The 19,094-nt window shown below is 41.5% G+C and overlaps 1 protein-coding gene across 16 annotated transcripts in view; it reads left to right on the top strand.

The window, feature by feature from the left end:
- The window catches only part of LOC102777248 (NLR family CARD domain-containing protein 3-like), a 1,099,208-nt gene that overhangs the window by 176,459 nt on the left and 903,655 nt on the right, over positions 1-19,094 (top strand). For 2 of the 16 annotated variants that reach the window (XM_087837896.1, XM_087837905.1), the window contains 4 exons: positions 7,111-7,189; positions 9,563-9,767; positions 9,919-11,725; positions 14,481-14,654. The exons of 3 other annotated variants lie outside the window; for them this stretch is intronic. In XM_087837896.1, coding sequence (XP_087694022.1) covers positions 7,111-7,189; positions 9,563-9,767; positions 9,919-11,725; positions 14,481-14,654 — 2,265 coding nt within the window. Of the gene's footprint in view, positions 1-4,182; positions 4,272-4,355; positions 4,458-7,110; positions 7,190-9,562; positions 9,768-9,918; positions 11,726-14,480; positions 14,683-19,094 lie in introns of those variants that run through there. 11 more of the 16 variants (XM_087837890.1, XM_087837907.1, XM_087837885.1 and 8 more) reach the window with 8 other exon arrangements.

The raw sequence follows: 19,094 nt of genomic DNA, 5'->3' as shown, positions 1-19,094 counted from the left end.
GGATTTAAACAAAGGAGGATAATGGCCGCAGCAAAGAACAAACAGGATAAAACACAGAAACTTACAGTCTCATGGACGCACACCTCTGCTGACTCTCCCCACCTGCAGCTCTGACCGAACTCTCTGCGTCGAAGCGTAACGATGAGGTAGAATTGTGTCTTCTGATTGGTGAAGAGGATGGGTTGCCTTCCCGCTCATTGGCTATTTGGCAGCTGTATACTGATATATTTACTCGGCAGATGTGGCTCTGTTCGTCAGTTCTGCCAACTGGCTTTTGTACAACCGCGTTATAATGAGGGAGCACTGTATTGAACTTGAACAAAGGTTTGAGGAAGCACGAAAGCTGTCCACACATCTGGACTCAACGTTGTTGACAGTTGAGCCGACGTATTAAAGAACTGTGACGTATAAACTTTGAAGGGGTTAAGGGCGCTTTCCCACATGAAGTAAGTGTTAGTACCTTGAAATGGCAATGAGAAGGAATGAGCCAAATCTTAAATTAACTAGAGAATAGCATGCTCTTAATGTGAAAATCTGACTCCTGTCCTACTTCAGGTGGAGTCCCGCCTCCTTCAAGGAAGCAGCTCACCTGGGTTTCTGTGTTTGGTGTCCAGCTGTGGAGCTTGTTGTTGGTGTTTGAAGAAACTGTACGTTTGTGTTGTTTCCTCCTTTAACAGTTTGTTTGTTTCTGCTCTGTGATGTTTGGACCAGATGTTCAGCTCTTATTTCAGGACACACTTTGGATCGCTTGTGTTTGAAGACACATGATTATAGATTATTGATTGATTGGAATCCACACTGATTATCAGTCAGTTACTCTGCACTTAAACATTTGTTACTGTGATCAACAGTTTAAATGGTTCTGTGTGTAACTTTAGACCCAACTGACACTAATCAGTATCGTCATGTAACATTGTTTTTCCCTTTAAACAAGGACAAAGAGATCAAATCAGTTTGTTGTTAAGAAGTTGGCATTCAGGTTTTACTGAAGTGAAAAAACACAAAACAAAGCAGCTCAGTTTAGTTCAGGGTCACTGCAAAGTCAACCAGACATAAGATTCATGTTTTAAATGCTGTGTGTGCTGACAATATCTGCATATGGAGTTTGCAAGTTTAAAATACACAAGTTTAAAAATATATTTGGACTCTTCTGCTTTTCTGTGTCTTTCTATTGTGATGAACACATTGATTGCTGCTGTCACACTCTGAGGGTTTTGTGTTTATTGTGTTTTAATCAGGGACCTGAGTCTGACTTCTTTTAGTGTTTGAAGATTTTAATCACTGTTAGTTGGTCACAGTGTGTCTCTTGTGTCTGTGTGTTGCCATCCCATTGAAGTCTTTGCAATTTTTTGTTGAACACTTTGAACTTTGTCCTTTTTGAACTATTTTCAGTCTGAATGAAGAGTCACTTGATTGTATTTAAGTTTGTTGCCCTGAATTTAGCTACAAACCTTTGCCAACGAACCAGGTTACTCTTGTATTAAATACATTTATCCAGTCACTTAATGGTACATTTAGATGAGTTCAATAGTTGAACTGATGCATGTTACGATTCTGTTTGTTGTGATGAATTCTCAGTAAATCATGACTTTAATGTAAGAGCAAAGTCTCACAGCCTCAAACACATATATAAACACAATAACTTTATAACTTAAAGCAAAATTGGGAAACGTAAAGTCTGAAGTCTTTATATTAAGGCCATCAGTCAAACAATACTGTTGCTCTGGGTCTAAACAGAGCGCGTTGTGTGTGACGTCTTCTTTTGCGCATGCGGCCGCTTTGAGCGTTCACACTAGAGCGCGTTTGCTGTCACATTTTATTTGTAGTGTGAACGAGCAGACAAAATAATCAGATTTGATCAAAAAATCTGAATTGAGCATCAAGACCTGCAGAGTGAACGTAGCCTTAGAGAATGGTGAGCTGCTAAATGTGTTTTATGTGGTAGCATCCAGTGAAACAGCATTTATACAGTCTAGCACTGACTCAGTTCACTAACCAGGTTCAAGGAAATAACTGGAAGATTTCCCAAACAGAGGAATCATGCTGGGATCTTTGTTCCTGCTATGAACTCTAATACAGTACAGATCTACATGTCAGGGGAGAAAATATAAGAAACAAAGATTTCCAATAAAACACATAGAAAATCTGTTTTTCAGGTTCAGATTCATTTTCTGAATCTCCGCAGCGACACGTGGAGGAAGTGGTGGCCCTAAGCAGCAGATACTGTTTGTAGAAGTAACAGAGGAGCAATCAGAAGCAAACTGATTTAAAGAGGGGGGGGGGGGGGGAATTAACAGATGAACTGGAATAAAATAAAAATTAATTGAACTTTGAATTACATAAAGTTACTTCACTGACTAAACCCAAAATACATGTGCACTCAAGTAAACCTGAATCAAAAAAGAAACAAAGTTACTCAGCGATTAGGCAGCTCTTCTGTGAAAGAGTAGGTTAAATATTAGGAGCCACCATCAAAACAACTGGAGTGATGTCACCTGGAGTAAATGCAGATATATTTACATGAACTGAATATACCGTCCATTTCACAGATATCTTTAGTTTGGTTAAAGATTTTGATAAACACAGAAATTGATGAATCTGGAGGACAGAAAGTGGAATATCTAAACAAATGTAATAGCTGACTGTCTAAATTGAGTCTAAATTGATGGAAATAACCCAGAGAAGCTGCTGGAATCACTGAGCTTATAACAAAACAGTATAATGATTCATTTATAGCGCAGTAATACAGGTTTAAAAACAACAGGGACTAAAATGTCAATAATTCATAGTCCTTTTATTATTTAATTAACTTCATATTAGGTGGATTTGTGTGAGCGTGGCCGACTGATGACAATAACAGAGAAGCTGGAGGGAAAAAAGCTTTAAATTAGTTTTTATAGACTCTACACTCAGAAGTCAAAACAAGTGCGATGAATGAAATTCACATGTGCAGCACTGACAATAAGAAAGACCTTTAAAAGTACCAGGAACAAAACAAAAGCATGCAGGAGTTTAACAAACAAACTTGATCTACAAATTCTGTGGATGTTAAAATGCCTGCGTAAACAGAAGTGAATATGATGATGCGATTTTGGATGCTGATCATTTAAAAATGCTGAAACTTGAAAATAATCACAAATCCAACTGAAGACAGGTTTAAGTTCAATATAAAGGTTAATGTTGATAAAACTTTTGTTAAAAAACTGCATAAACAGGCAGGTTTTTGTAAAACGTGGAGGTTATTACACGGGGTTCTAGTGATATGTTAATTTAAGTCTTGTATCCATTAATAAACATTACATTTGTTTCATATTGTCATGATTTTAGCACTGATCTATTTTAAACTTCAAAAGAAAAATCAAAGTGATTACAGATATATTTTTCACAACAAAGCCCCCCCCCCCCAAAAAAAAACCAACCCCAAACAACAAAAAAACCCCAAACAACAAAAAAGCCCAAACAACAAAAAGCCGTCTGTTATTTCTAATACAGATGCTGAAGTTATGAGTTGCAACTAAATGCACAATGCAACCACAGGTTTAACCCTATATAAGCATGTAGGCATATTAGAAGAGAGTGAAGGACAAGTTTTATAGACTTTAATAGACTTTACATGTAATTTCTATCTGATCATTGTTGAATCAGATATTTGTATTTGATGATTTTGTTTTATTGTGAAATGTCCCACAGAACAAACTGAGGTAAATGACCTTTGTGTTATTCAAACACTCTACAGGTCAGGTTGCGGTGCTGTGGATTTACTGTGCTGGAGTGCAGTACAGTGACTGTAGTGTTCATGGTCAGAGTCAGGTTACATCTTAGGGTTCTTCCACCTGCTGAATTCCACTTTATGTCTGACTGTTCTCATTTTTCTGTTTAGGTGCAGAGGCAAGGTCACCCTCTACAATTTAGGCAACAAAATACAGCTTTTCTTACCTTTATGTTTCTCTGCTTGTGACGTACACAACAATGGTCAAGCTGAGTATTGATTAGAATTAAAATTTAGACTGTAACAAAGTTTCTATTCCCATGTGCTAACATTATTTTATTATTATATTAATGTAGCACAAGGTTCAGTTCGCCTTGTTATAGAGGATTTCAGTTGATGTGCACATGAATGATTTGTGTTTCCTCTGCAGGTGAAGGTAGAAAGTGTGTGTGAGCTGATGTGAATTGAGCAGCATGGATCAGTGTGAGGGCAGAGAGGAGGGAGTCCCTCCCTCTAAAAGCACTCTGTGTGGGGAACATGAGAGCCAGACCAAAGCTCAGAGGTGAGATGACCATCTCTAACTGTCCATGACTCTTCTCCATGTCACAGCTCAGCACTCACATCACTGCTCCATCATTATTCACAGGAACCAGCCTGGACCTCCACCCAGCTCTGTGTCCTTACACAGTGACCGGTCTAAAGATGAAGTTATTAACTTTAAATCAGGCGTGTGTTGTCCTGCAGAGAGGTAATGTGTGTGTAAATGTTGTTGTGTGTTTGTGAATAAATCCTCCATCATGTTTAATGTCTGCTCTGTTTCACACACATGTTCATATGTGCAGCGCTGTGTGTTGGAGTGTTTCCACAAACACAGCAGATACTCAGAGATTATTTTTAGGAAGAGGAGATGTTCTCAAACTCTCTGTCCTGAAACTCTTCACTCAGTCTGATCCCCACTTCCTGCTCCTCAGCAGTGCTGCCATCTTCATCAACCAGGACAGAAATGAACTGAACTGTTGTTTCCTCATCAACTTCTTTCTGTCTGCTGAATCTGTAGTGAATCAAAGTGAAACGTGTGAAAATGCAGCTGTTAATGATCCAGTTTGTTAGATGAAGGTGTGAATGTTGCAGTGTGCTGTTAAACAGTAACACAGTAACTGTGACGTGTCCTGATCTGACAGTAGATCATGTTTGTGTTCTTGGTCACATGACACAGGTCAGCTGTTCACACAGAGTTCATCTTTATTTTTTTCAAACGACTGGAGAACTGGACAGGTCTTTCAGGAACTGTACTAAACTGGTTCAAAACATACTTAGAAAACAGGAAATACTTTGTATCAATAGGTAACTTCACATCTGAGCAGACAAGTATCACATGTGGAGTTCCCCAAGGTTCCATCTTGGGACCCCTTCTGTTTAACATTTACATGCTCCCACTGGCACAGATTATAAAGAACAACAAAATAAACTACCATAGCTATGCAGATGACACACAAATATATATCACAATGTCACCAGGAGACCGAGGCCCTGTACAGGCTCTTGGTAAATGCATTGAGGAAATTAATGACTGGTTGTGCCACAATTTTCTCCAGCTAAACAAAAACAAAACTGAGGTAATAGTCTTTGGCGCCAAAGAAAAACGATTACAGGTCACCAGAGAACTTCAGTCTATACACCTAAAAACCACAAACCAGGCGAGAAATTTGGGTGTAGTGATGGATGCAGACCTAAACTTAGAAAAACACATCAAGACAATAACAAAATCAGCTTACTATCACCTCAAGAATATATCAAGGATAAAAGATCTGATGTCTCAACAGGACCTGGAAAAACTAGTCCATGCATTCATCTTTAGTAGGCTTGATTACTGTAACAGCATCTTTACAGGTCTACCTAAAAAATCAGTCAGACAACTACAGCTCATTCAGAACTCTGCTGCTCGAGTCCTCACTAAGACCAAAAAAGTGGACCACATCAGTCCAGCTCTGAGGTCTTTACACTGGCTGCCTGTCCGTCAGAGGATAGACTTTAAAGTTCTGATGCTGGTCTATAAAGCTCTGAATGGTTTAGGACCAAAATACATCAGTGACCTCCTGACCCAGTATGAACCTTCCAGATCCCTCAGGTCATCTGGATCCGGTCTTTTATCAGTTCCCACAGTCAGAACCAGACACGGAGAAGCCGCATTCAGCTTTTATGCTCCTTATATCTGGAACAAACTCCCAGAAAGCCTCCGATCAGCTGAAACACTCAGTTTATTTAAATCCAGGTTGAAGACTCACCTGTTCTCAGCTGCATTTGAATAAAGCACCAAATCCACACTTAGGCTTAAATTTCAAAACTCACATTTTAACTACTGATTTTATCTACTGTTCTGATTTTATCTGTTTTGATTTTATATACTGTTTTGTTTGTTTGTTTGTTTGTTTGTTAATTAGTTAGTTTGTTTGCTTGTTTTAATCAATTTTAAATCATGATTTTTGTTTGTTTTTGTTTCTAATGTCTCTGTAAAGCACTTTGAATCACCTTGTTGTTGAATTGTGCTATACAAATAAACTTGCCTTGCCTTGCCTTGCCTTGCCTTATAGGCTGGACCAGTTTGGAATAATACTGGGAGTAATGGTTCTTATATGGAGCTTTTCTCCTCTGAGCACTTTGATACTCGCCTCATTCACACATGGAAAGCAGTGCAAATAAATGCAAACACGGTTTTCTGGCACTCATCTTTTATCAGGATGATGTCAGTGTGAGCTGTTGTATGAAAAAAACAAGTATGAAAAAAGTGTTTCACAGTTTTACTTTGAAAAACAAACAAACTGTGCTGCAGGTGAACAGTTTGATGGTTGGAATGAACAAACAAACAGACTCAGCAGCGCACAGACGTCCGAGCTTCATATATCGTTGTTAAACTTAACGTAGGAATCACAAACATTCAGAGATGAACTTACACACTTGGCTTTATACGTACTTTGAGTTGAAACGTACTTGATCTGTGAATGATGACGTTTCACAAGTACACACAAGTACATTTACTGAGAAACTGCCTTTGAAACAAAGTTCAGTTAGAAAAACACTGAAGTCATTGAGGGAATTATGATCTTTGTGTTTTTACAGAGTTTAAAACACAACAAAGAAGTGTCAGTGATCAGGATAACAGTGGAAGGACTCTGGAGGATCATTTGTATTATTGATCATTTTGATCTCTGACAGAGAAACTACAAATACAGATGCAACAAGGGAAGCAGCAAAAGTGACTGAACACAGCTTTTAGAGGCTAAATTCACATTTCAATCATCAAAATGTGTGTACGTGTGTGTGTGTGTGTGTGTGTGTGTATGTGTGCGTGTGTGTGCGCGTGTGCGTGTGTGTGTGTGTGTGTGTCCATGGTTCCTCCACAGAGTGGAGCAGCAGAGCTCAGAGGTTCCCAGTGGTCAGTCTGCCCAGCAGCATCAAACACAGCTGGACTCCATATTTATGGTCTGTACATGTACAACAACTACTTTTATTATTATTAATAATACATTTATTTATAGGTCCCTTTCAGAACACCAAGGACTCTGTGGACTAAATGTCCAAAAGAAACAAACTTTGAAATCAGACGGTGCAAATGTGATCACAGGCAATGTTCCCTCTAAGCTGCGCGTGTGCAATTGTGCACTGCTGGCACGTCTCTGCACACAGAAAATCTGCATTGCACACAAAAAAAATCCACCTGAAGTGAAATTAAAGTAAATATGTTAACAATTCTGTTTTGCAGTGTTAGTCAGTGACTGGCTGCTCCCGTATGGGATTACAACGATGCCACCTTATCCCACAGTCCAGCCAATGATGCGATTCACATTCGTATATACGCAGCTGATCAACGTTGTTGACAGGCTATGACAGCGTCCTTATGTGCGACACCGGTGTTTTAGCAAAGCGGCTGATGTGGAGTGAAGCCACGTTAATGACAACGTGTACAACCATTGGAGATGTGAGCAGGACAGACGAACAACTGACAGACAAAGTGTGGACTTTATACCAGTTTTTAAATTGTGTTGATCGGCCACGTAAAACCAGAGTTATGATAAAAATATCTGCAATGTTTGGTTTACTTCCTGAATACTGTCGTTGTTTATATTTACTGCCGGAAGAAACGGTAAAAGCTGCGTTTTATAAGGAAAGCGCTCGAAAGCCTGTGAGTAAAGATGAAACCAAAGCACCCCAACCTTTCCTATTGGTCGAATGCTAAATGCTGAGTGTTACAGGTGTTACAGCAGTGATACATCTGCTGCTGTCAGGCCTGCAGGTATCAGGCTGTTGTTCTCCTTCATCTCATAGTGACAGAAATTATTTTTGGAGCGGCACAAATAATTTGTGTGGCATCAGATTTGATGCAGAACAGCTGATTGTTCTGTAAATAGTTTGAAATGTTTATTTAAAAAAAAACGCCTTGGCTGCATTTTTAGGTAAACAGCTGCAAAAAACTGGGGTGGCTGTAGCTCAGGTGGCAGAGCAGGTCAGCCACTAATCAGAAGGTCGGTGGTTCGATCCTCGCTGCATGCCACATATCCTTGGGCAAGATACTAACCAATGTTTGCCTACTGGTGGTGGTCAGAGGGCCCGGTGGCGCCAGTGTCCGGCAGCCTCGCCTCTGTCAGTGCGCCCCAGGGCAGCTGTGGCTACAATGTAGCTGCCATCACCAGTGTGTGAATGACTGAATGTAGTGTAAAGTGCTTTGGGGTCCTTAGGGACTGAGTAAAGCGCTATACAAATGCAGGCCATTTACTGTTTTACCTTTTTGAAGAAGTAACTACATAATTAATTGCCCAGCACTGGTCAGTATATACTGTATTTTGCATCCAGAGTTACAGACTCTCTCCCAGACCACAGACTCATAATACAAGTCAGAGCTTAATAATAAAAAAATAAATAAATAAAGTTGTTTTCAAAATTGGAGTTCAAGTTATTTTTCCTTCCAATAGTGTTAACATACTACACAGGTCATGAACAAGGTTGTTTTTAATTTTCATTGTAACTGGGCTAAAGCAGTTAATTAAAAGTAGTCTAACATAAATGCTGTAATTTGATTACTTTAATAAACATGTAACTTGGATGGATTCGATGCTGGCGTGACCACAGTGCACACATCTGCTGTTGCTCACAGTGGTCCAAGGGACCGCTCAGGGAGTTCGTGTGTTCAGACACATGAAACATTAGAGGGAACATTGATCACAGGGAAACGTTTTAAACATCGAGGCTTTAAACAAAAACCAAAGCGAAACAGTTTGTAGTTGAGATCAGTGAGAATGAAGCTGAATAACTGTTTCTACAATAACTTTGAGCAATAAATGACAAATATGATGGAAATTAGGAGCATTAACACTTACTAATGATGTGAGTTGACACTCGGCTATATTGAGACGACCACATTAGGTGGTCCTCAACTGTAATGGAAACCAGTGGATCCAGTCCAGTCATGGCGACCTGTGGTGAGTCGATCTGAGCAGCTACTAATGGAAACGGTCCATAGATGTGTTTGTGCTTAATAACAATGAATCACAGGATTTTTACATTACTGTTAAAATCTCATGTTGTTTGTTAAAGTGTTGTTAAAGATGGTGACAGATGTACCCTTAGGCCCCTCCTCCATTCAGAGATGGTCTTTCCCTTTTCACATAAATGGCCTCCTTGACTCCGCCCTCAAACAAGCGTTCACATTTCCTCAGGACCTTCTTGATGTTGTGTAGACTGAAGTTCAGAGTGGACTTACTTTGTAGACCAGTGTATTGTCAGTGTGTCCAACATGGATCTGATGTTTGGCTCCATGATTTCAGTATGATTGGCTCATTCATAAATATTCTGTTTCAGCTGCTGGAGGACAACATCACCACTTTTGTGAAGAACGAGCTGAAGAAGATCCAGAAGGCTCTGAATCCAAATAAGCCCCAGTGCTTGAAGTTTCAGAGGGAGGATGATGAGCAGAGGAGAAACAGCAGAGAGGCATTTGTGAAGATCACAGTGGACTTCCTGAGGAGAATGAAGCAGGAGGAGCTGGCTGACCGTCTGCAGAGCAGTAAGAGGATTTATCTAGAGATTTAAGCTGCTGGATAAATGAGAGACTTGTGACACCAGTGTGTTCAGTCATTTCTCAGTGGGTCAGAAATTGTCATCAGCATTTTGTAAAATGTGATTGTTAAAGTTGTATTTTTATTATTATTATTCAGAACTTCCAGCTGCTGTTTGTCATCGTAAACTTAAATCTGCTCTGAAGAAGAAGTTCCAGTGTGTGTTTGAGGGGATCGCTAAAGCAGGAAAGTCAACCCTTCTGAATCAGATCTACACAGAGCTCTACATCACAGAGGGAGGGACTGCAGAGGTCAATGATGAACATGAGGTCAGACAGATTGAAACAGCATCCAGGAAACGAGACAGACCAGAAACAACAATCAGACAAGAAGACATCTTTAAAGCCTCACCTGGAAGAGATGAACCAATCAGAACAGTGCTGACAAAGGGAGTGGCTGGCATTGGGAAAACAGTCTTAACACAGAAGTTCACCCTGGACTGGGCTGAAGACAAAGCCAACCAGGACATCCAGTTCATGTTTCCATTCACTTTCAGAGAGCTGAATGTGCTGAAAGAGGAAAAGTTCAGCTTGGTGGGACTTGTTCATCGCTTCTTTACTGAAACCAAAGAAGCAGGAATCTGCAGCTTTGAAGACTTCCAGGTTGTGTTCATCTTTGATGGTCTGGATGAGTGTCGACTTCCTCTGGACTTCCACAGAACTACAATCCTAACTGACCCTAGAAAGTCCACCTCAGTGGATGTGCTGCTGATAAACCTCATCAGGGGGAAACTGCTTCCCTCTGCTCACCTCTGGATAACCACACGACCTGCAGCAGCCAATCAGATCCCTCCTGACTGTGTTGGCATGGTGACAGAGGTTAGAGGGTTCACTGACCCACAGAAGGAGGAGTACTTCAGGAAGAGATTCAGAGATGAGGAGCAGGCCAGCAGGATCATCTCCCACATCAAGACATCACGAAGCCTCCACATCATGTGTCACATCCCAGTCTTCTGCTGGATCACTGCTAAAGTTCTGGAAGATGTGCTGGAAACCAGAGAGGGAGGACAGCTGCCCAAGACCCTGACTGAGATGTACATCCACTTCCTGGTGGTTCAGGCCAAAGTGACGAAGGTCAAGTATGATGAAGGAGCTGAGACAGATCCACACTGGAGTCCAGAGAGCAGGAAGATGATTAACTCACTGGGAAAACTGGCTTTTGATCAGCTGCAGAAAGGAAACCTGATCTTCTATGAATCAGACCTGAAACAGTGTAAGATGAATATCAGCACAGCCTCAGTGTACTCAGGAGTGTTCACACAGATCTTTAAAGAGGAGAGAGGACTGTACCAGAAAGAAGACAAGGTGTTCTGCTTCATCCATCTGAGTGTTCAGGAGTTTCTGGCTTCTCTTCATGTCCATCTGACCTTCATCAACTCTGGACTCAATCTGATGGAACAACAACAAACAACCTTTACATGGTCTAAACTATTTAACAAACTAAAACTTCAATCTCTCCACCAGAGTGCTGTGAACAAGGCCTTACAGAGTCCAAATGGACACTTGGACTTGTTCCTCCGCTTCCTCCTGGGTCTTTCACTGCAGACCAATCAGAGTCTCTTACGAGGTCTGCTGACACAGACAGGAAGTAGCTCACTGACCAATCAGGAAACAGTCCCGTACATCAAGGAGAAGCTCAGTGAGAATCTGTCTGAAGAGAAAAGCATCAATCTGTTTCACTGTCTAAATGAACTGAATGATCGTTCTCTAGTGGAGGAGATCCAACAGTCCCTGAGATCAGGAAGTCTCTCCACAGATAAACTGTCTCCTGCTCAGTGGTCAGCTCTGGTCTTCATCTTACTGTCATCAGAAAAAGATCTGGATGTGTTTGACCTGAAGAAATACTCTGCTTCAGAGGAGGCTCTTCTGAGGCTGCTGCCAGTGGTCAAAGCCTCCAACAAATCTCTGTGAGTACATTTGTACTCATGTCTTTACTTTTAACATCCAACTGTGTCAGTAATTTATTTCTCCAGGCTTTCTGTCTTTGTATGAATTTGTATCCTAAAGTTTTGGGATTTCTCCAATACAACTGTAATCTCTTTGATGCCTCCAGAACTCTGTGTACTCGAGACGCTGAATCCACCATAAACTCTGATCATCACTGCTGCTGTTATGTTATCAGTCTTTGTTTAAACACTTAGGCTGCATGTGCCTAATGTTCTGATACTTTATATTCACATGCATGTTCCTAGATACATTTCTACTGCAGGTCTATTTTTAGTCACAAATATTGGTGAAACACTTGCTTTTACATGCATGGTGGGTCCTGCATTAAAGAAAGCATTTGAATTACTCAGTGAATCATGGCAGCCAGAGAAACATCCTTAGTTCCACTTTAAACTAAAGTCTGCTTCGGTCTTCCACAGTGTGTTTGTTGTTTCTTTGTTGTTGTTGGCCTGCTCTCTCCTCTCACTCCAATCTGGCTGCAGCAGATGTTTGTCCCTCCCTGAACCTGCAGACTTTGGTGCAGCACCTCAGTTCATCTTCAGTCTGAAACCAGCTGTTTTAGCTATATCCCCTCAAGCACACCTTCCCTGGTTATCTCTGCTGTGGTTGCTATAAAATTTAATCTTGATTAAAAAAAAAAAAGAACAAAAAAAGTAAACTAAAGTCAGACTTGATGCCATTTATTGGCAGCATGGTGCCTGTTTGTCAGTCTTTGATGATAAACTGCACCACAGTCTAAAGCAAACCTTCTGACTTTATTGACTTTATGCATGTATATATTCTTCCTGTTCACCTTGGACACACAACAGCTCTCTGTTTGTTGTGATTGGATCTAGAACACAAGTCAGATCAGCCAAGATATCCTAATGTAGATGATTTTTAAGGTGGTATCTGGGAGGAAAAGTTAAAAATCAGCTTGGATGGCCTGTACTGTATGATGGCCTTCGTTGCACCACATTGATAGCCATGCAGGGTTGTTCACTCCTTGGGCAAGAAGACCGAGGACTGAGCCACCCTTGGTCAAAGCTTGGTCATTCAAGCTCACTGTTTTCCCCTTGTTGGTTGATGATAGTATTTTTTTTAACCTGACTTATAGTCATCATTGTCTTCAAATTAACTCACACACTGCTGACTGCTGTAGCTTACCTGGCTGAGCAGGTGACCCATGTACTGAAGGTTAGAGTCGTGACTCCAGGGCCTGGTTTGAGTCTGCCCAAGACCATTTCCTGTGTGTTATTCTCCTCACTGCTCCCTCCCTTCCTGTCTTCTCTGTCCTATACAGTGAAGACAAAAGGCCTCAAGTTCTGAAAACTCTTCCCCTTCATCATCTTCAAAATCATCTCTCTCATCTAAAATCACCAGTATTCTCTGAGTAGAGAATCTTTTCACAATCTTGAATGATAAGGATCCAAGTGGGTAAAGTTAGTTATTTGTTGTGTTCCTATTTGCAGCTGGGATAGATTGTGAAAAACTCTCGGCTGCCAAAATTACATCCAGTTTAGAAGAAAAACATTGGGTGAAATGTTTGTTTCATCATCCTTCACAACTCATCAACCAGGCATCACAAACTGCAGCAGAACAGTACAAAGCATGTCATACTGGATGGCTGCAACAACCGGAGTTTTACCTACCTTTGGTATTTCTTGACAGCATGAGCGTAATATTTACTGAACAGAGTCGTGTTCTGTAATCTTTTCAGATTCAGATTCAGAACACTGTATTTATTTTCAAGGGGAAAGATGAGGAGAAAAAAGAACTCCCTCCAGACTGAGCTCCAACAGGGAGATCAGTTTGAGAACAGAAAAAAATGACCTCAGCGTAGAACACATGAAAACTCTTAATGCGCCATAGAAACACATGACAAGCAACAGGGATGGGTAAAAGGTGAGAGACAGCCAGTGTAGACAACGCATCTGGGCCTGCAGCATTTGTGCTGGTCCCCTCGACCCACCGTCTGCACCGGGAGGGGATAACCATGCTTAGGATGGGAAGGAACAGTCTAAACACCGTCTGTCATCAGGGTGAGATTTGTTATGTTCAGCCCCAGCCTTGAGACCACAGCTGGCGCCGGTATGTTAGCCGCATGAAATGATGGTGGTTTTCTTTGGTGCAAACAACTGCATGTCAATTTCACAGCTGATCTAACAGTCCGTCACTCGTCTCTCAATCTCCTGTTGGAGAGCCACGAGCTTAACCGACAGGTTATCAGTTTTGCGCTCAAAGAGCAAAGTCTGAGAACTCACGACCGCCATGAGCTTCTTCAAGATCTTATGTGTGCTGCGTTCAATGAGCCCATTTTGAAAGTCACGACCCGTCCCATTGTTTCAGTCCCAGAGGGCAGCCTTGTGGGGTTTTGATCAGCTGATTCCGCTTTCTTTAATCTTCAATAAGCAAGGGCCAAGCCAGCTCAGATCAGCAAGAACCCTTTGCTGCTGTGAATGTCCGTGCTGCTATATTTCAGTATCAGGCTCTAAATGTACAAATGGATCTAAGAAATTTTCCAATCATGTTTCTAATAGATTTACAGTTTGTTTTCATGTCTTCTGACTCAGAAGGTGGAGCAGTTGGAGCTTACAAGGAGTAAGTGCTGATATAGAAGAAGAGTTGTGTTTTAATGAAGCTATTTAGTTAACCAATAATTGTATTGCATGCTGGCATTAAAAAAAATGTTTCATTTGACTGATTTAATTAATTTGTTTGTTTGTTTTCTTCCAGACTGAGTGGCTGTAACCTCTCAGAGAGAAGCTGTGATGCTCTGTCCTCAGTTCTCAACTCCCAGTCCTCTAGTCTGAAAGAGCTGGACCTGAGTAACAATGACCTGCGGGATTCAGGAGTGAAGCTTCTGTCTGCTGCACTGCAGAGTCCACATTGTACACTGGAAACTCTCAGGTCAGGATCCAAATATCCCCACTGCTGATCATTAAATGATATTATTGTATAAACAACCAAGCTTTATAGAATTGAGGTGAACATTTCTTTACCTTTGGATTGCTTAGGAGATTCTTAATTACTGTCTGAAGATTTTTTTTACAGTCACATATTTTGTTTTAATGGTAAAATAGAATTATTGTTCAGTTCAAGGAGCAGGTAGCTGTGAGATTCATAATAATCAGGTATATTTGTATTAAAGATGACTAAACTTGAACAGTAGCTGTGTGAGTCACTGTGTTTGCTCATGTGTGCTGATGTTGTGAGTAATTTAAAGCTGAAGTAAACTTGTAATGAGTTTAATAGAGTTTCTGAAGTAAGTGTACTTGGAGATATTTATGTTTTTACTAAAGTTCATATCAAAAATCCTTGAAAGAGTAGTTGTCAAACAGCTAACAGATCATCTGCAGAGGAATGGTTTATTTGAAGAGTTTCAGTCAGGTTTCAGAGCTCATCACAGCACAGAAACAGCTTTAGTGAAGGTTACAAATGATCTTCTTATGGCCTCTGACAGTGGACTCATCTCTGTGCTTGTCCTTCTTGACCTTAGTGCAGCATTCGATACTGTTGACCATAATATTCTATTAGAGCGATTAGAACATGCTGTAGGTATTACAGGTATTGCACTGCAGTGGTTTGTATCATATCTATCTAATAGACTCCAATTTGTGCATGTAAATGGAGAGTCCTCTTCACACACTGAGGTTAATTATGGAGTTCCACAGGGTTCAGTGCTAGGACCAATTCTGTTTACATTATACATGCTTCCCCTAGGCAGCATCATTAGAAGACATAGCATACATTTTCACTGCTATGCAGATGACACCCAGCTCTATCTGTCCATGAAGCCAGATAACACACACCAATTAGTTAAACTGCAGGAATGTCTTAAAGACATAAAGACTTGGATGGCCACTAACTTTCTGCTTCTCAACTCAGATAAAACTGAGGTCATTGTACTCGGCGCTGAAAAGCTTAGAAATTTGGTATCTAACCAGATTCTTACTCTGGATGGCATTACCTTGGCCTCCAGTAACACTGTGAGGAACCTTGGAGTCATTTTTAACCAGGATATGTCCTTCAACGCACATATTAAACAAATATGTAAGACTGCGTTCTTCCATTTGCGCAACATCTCTAAAATTAGAAATATCCTGTCTCAGAGTGACGCTGAAAAACTAGTTCATGCATTTATTACTTCCAGGCTGGACTACTGCAATTCATTATTATCAGGATGTCCAAAAAACTCACTGAAAAGCCTTCAGTTAATCCAAAATGCTGCAGCAAGAGTACTGACAGGGACTAGAAAGAGAGAGCATATTTCTCCTGTTTTGGCTTCCCTTCATTGGCTTCCTGTTAAATCCAGAATTGAATTCAAAATCCTGCTCCTCACATACAAGGTCTTAAATAATCAGGCCCCATCTTATCTTAATGACCTTGTAGTACCATATCACCCTATTAGAGCACTTCGCTCTCGCTCTGCAGGCCTACTTGTTGTTCCTAGAGTATTTAAAAGTAGAATGGGAGGGAGAGCCTTCAGTTTTCAGGCCCCTCTTCTGTGGAACCAGCTTCCAGTTTGGATTCGGGAGACAGACACTATCTCTACTTTTAAGATTAGGCTTAAAACTTTCCTTTTTGCTAAAGCATATAGTTAGGGCTGGACCAGGTGACCCTGAATCCTCCCTTAGTTATGCTGCAATAGATGTAGGCTGCCGGGGGATTCCCATGATGCATTGAGTTTTTCCTTTCCAGTCACCTTTCTCACTCACTATGTATTAACAGACCTCTCTGTATTGAATCGTATCTGTTATTAATCTCTGTCTCTCTTCCACAGCATGTCTTTATCCTGTCTTCCTTCTCTCACCCCAACCGGTCGCAGCAGATGGCCGCCCCTCCCTGAGCCTGGTTCTGCCGGAGGTTTCTTCCTGTTAAAAGGGAGTTTTTCCTTCCCACTGTCGCCAAAGTGCTTGCTCATAGGGGGTCATATGATTGTTGGGCTTTTCTCTGTATCTATGAAGCGCCTTGAGGCGACATTTGTTGTGATTTGGCGCTATATAAATAAAATTGAATTGAATTGAATTAAAGTACAGGAGCAGGAGGCTGTGTGTAGCATAGAGGAACCCAGACCTCAGCTTTGTCTCCTGGGTTTCTGTTGCTGCTGTTACAGTTTCCCCTCATCGTTCCCTTCAACAGTCTCCTCACTGTAACAAATCAAAGTGTTACTGTATAGATTCACGTCTGAATGTTGCCATGTGCTATTAAAACTAAAAGCGATGTTTCATACACCCACGTGGTTCAGTCACACAGTAACTGATGGTAAATAATGTTTGTGTTGAGCACATCGTACAGGTCAGCTGCTCCACACAGATCTCAGGTTTACATGCTGGAACAGTTTGTGATCATGAGGGATAAACCTCACTTCCTCTTTGTTTCATACAGATGTGACATGAACAATAACACATTCATAAAATCCTTTTAGGAACGCAAACACTATTGTAGCTGGAAAATATATTTGAATGTAGGATAATGTAGGGCATAGGTGTCAAACTCTGGCCCGCGGGCCAAATTTGGCCCGCAGCCTAATTACATTTGGTCCGCGAGGCCATACCAAATTACTATTAGAGCTGGCCCGCCGGTCTTATACAGCACATGTACTGCTAATACTACAAATCCTAGAATGCTCTGTTGGCGTTTTGGCGCGTCAGTCAGGACAGGACCCATTAACGCCCTCTTCTCTGTTGACCGTAGTCATAGCAACCGTGCGAATACTGCCGCGCTACCTCTCCCAAAATGGCGAAAAGAAAGAACGAAAACAGGAGCTTTCTGGACAGGTGGGAGACAGAATATCTGTTTACCTATGTAAAAGATAGACCTGTTTGTCTTGTATGTGGAGCTCATGTGGCTATATCCAAGGAGTATAACATTAGACGACACTATGAAACGAAACACCAAGAGAAGTACAAGGACCTGGACATGACTCAAAGGCGCCGGAAAGCAGAAGAGATGAAAAGAAGTTTTGTTTCACAACAGACTATGTTTAAAAAAGCTATATTACAAAGTGAGGCTGCTGTAAAGGCTAGTTTTGTTGTCGCAGCAGAGATCGCAAAATCAGCCCGGCCCTTGAGGGAGAGTTTGTGAAAAGTTGTATGATGAAAGTTTGCGACGTTGTGTGCCCAGAGAAGAAGCAAGCATTTTCAAATGTTAGCCTGAGCAGAAACACAGTAGCTGATCGCACACGTGAACTTGCCAACAATCTAAATAACCAGCTGATGGAGAAGGGAAACAGTTTCGTTGCATTCTCCCTCGCTGTGGATGAGAGCAGCGACGCCTCTGATACTGCCCAGCTTTCAGTCTTCATCCGTGGTGTGGACTCAACTCTCTGTGTTACGGAAGAACTTTTAGGATTAAAATCAATGCATGGCACAACCACAGGGAAGGAAATATTTGAAGAGGTTTCCAAATGTCTAACTGAAATGAAGTTGCCATGGGAAAAACTTGTGGGGTTAACGACAGATGGTGCACCAGCGATGTGCGGTCAAAGGAGCGGACTGGTGGGCAGGGTACGGGAGAAGATGCGAGCGGAGAACTGTGCAGGTGAGCTGACTGTTTATCACTGCATCATACATCAAGAATCACTTTGTGGCAAAGCCCTAAAGATGGAACATGTTATGACCGCAGTAACACGAGTGGTTAACTTTATAAGAGCCAAAGGTCTAAATCACCGCCAATTCAAATCTTTTCTTGAGGAGTGTGGTTCGGAATACGGAGACGTGCCGTATCACACGGAGGTGAGGTGGTTAAGCCGAGGAAAAGTACTGAACAGATGTTTCGAGCTACGCGAGGAAATATTTCAGTTTCTGGAAAGCAAAGGGCAAGACACAGCTGAGCTCAGGGAGCAAGAGTTTCTGTGTGAGCTGGCCTTTATGTGTGATGTCACGAGCCATCTCGATGGGCTGAACCTGCAGCTTCAGGGACGGGGGCGTATCATCACAGATATGTACACTGCAGTGAGGGCTTTTAAAACGAAATTGTGCCTGTGGCAGAATCAGATGCTACAAGGAAACCTGGGCCATTTTCCCTGCTGCCAAACGATGAACATGCAAATCTCTACTGCTGTGTTCCCATGTGCAGTTTGCTGAAAAACTCTGTGTACTCAGTACTGAGTTTACCCGGCGGTTTGCCGACTTTGATGCCCAGAAATGTCGATTTGAACTGCTCAGTAATCCTTTTGCAGTTGACGTGGCAAAAGCACCAACAAACCTCCAAATGGAGCTGATTGAACTCCAGTGTAGTGTCACGCTGAAATCAAAGTATGATGCTGTGGGCGCTAAACAATTTCCACATTTCATCCCTGACACAATGCCTGGGCTCCGCACCCACGCTGCTCAGATGCTCTCCATG

Source organism: Neolamprologus brichardi, chromosome 3, assembly GCF_056152115.1.
Source record: "Neolamprologus brichardi isolate AB-2024 chromosome 3, ASM5615211v1, whole genome shotgun sequence".
In the NCBI taxonomy this organism is placed as follows: Eukaryota; Metazoa; Chordata; class Actinopteri; order Cichliformes; family Cichlidae; genus Neolamprologus; species Neolamprologus brichardi.
This window is presented reverse-complemented; position numbering and strand designations above follow the sequence as displayed.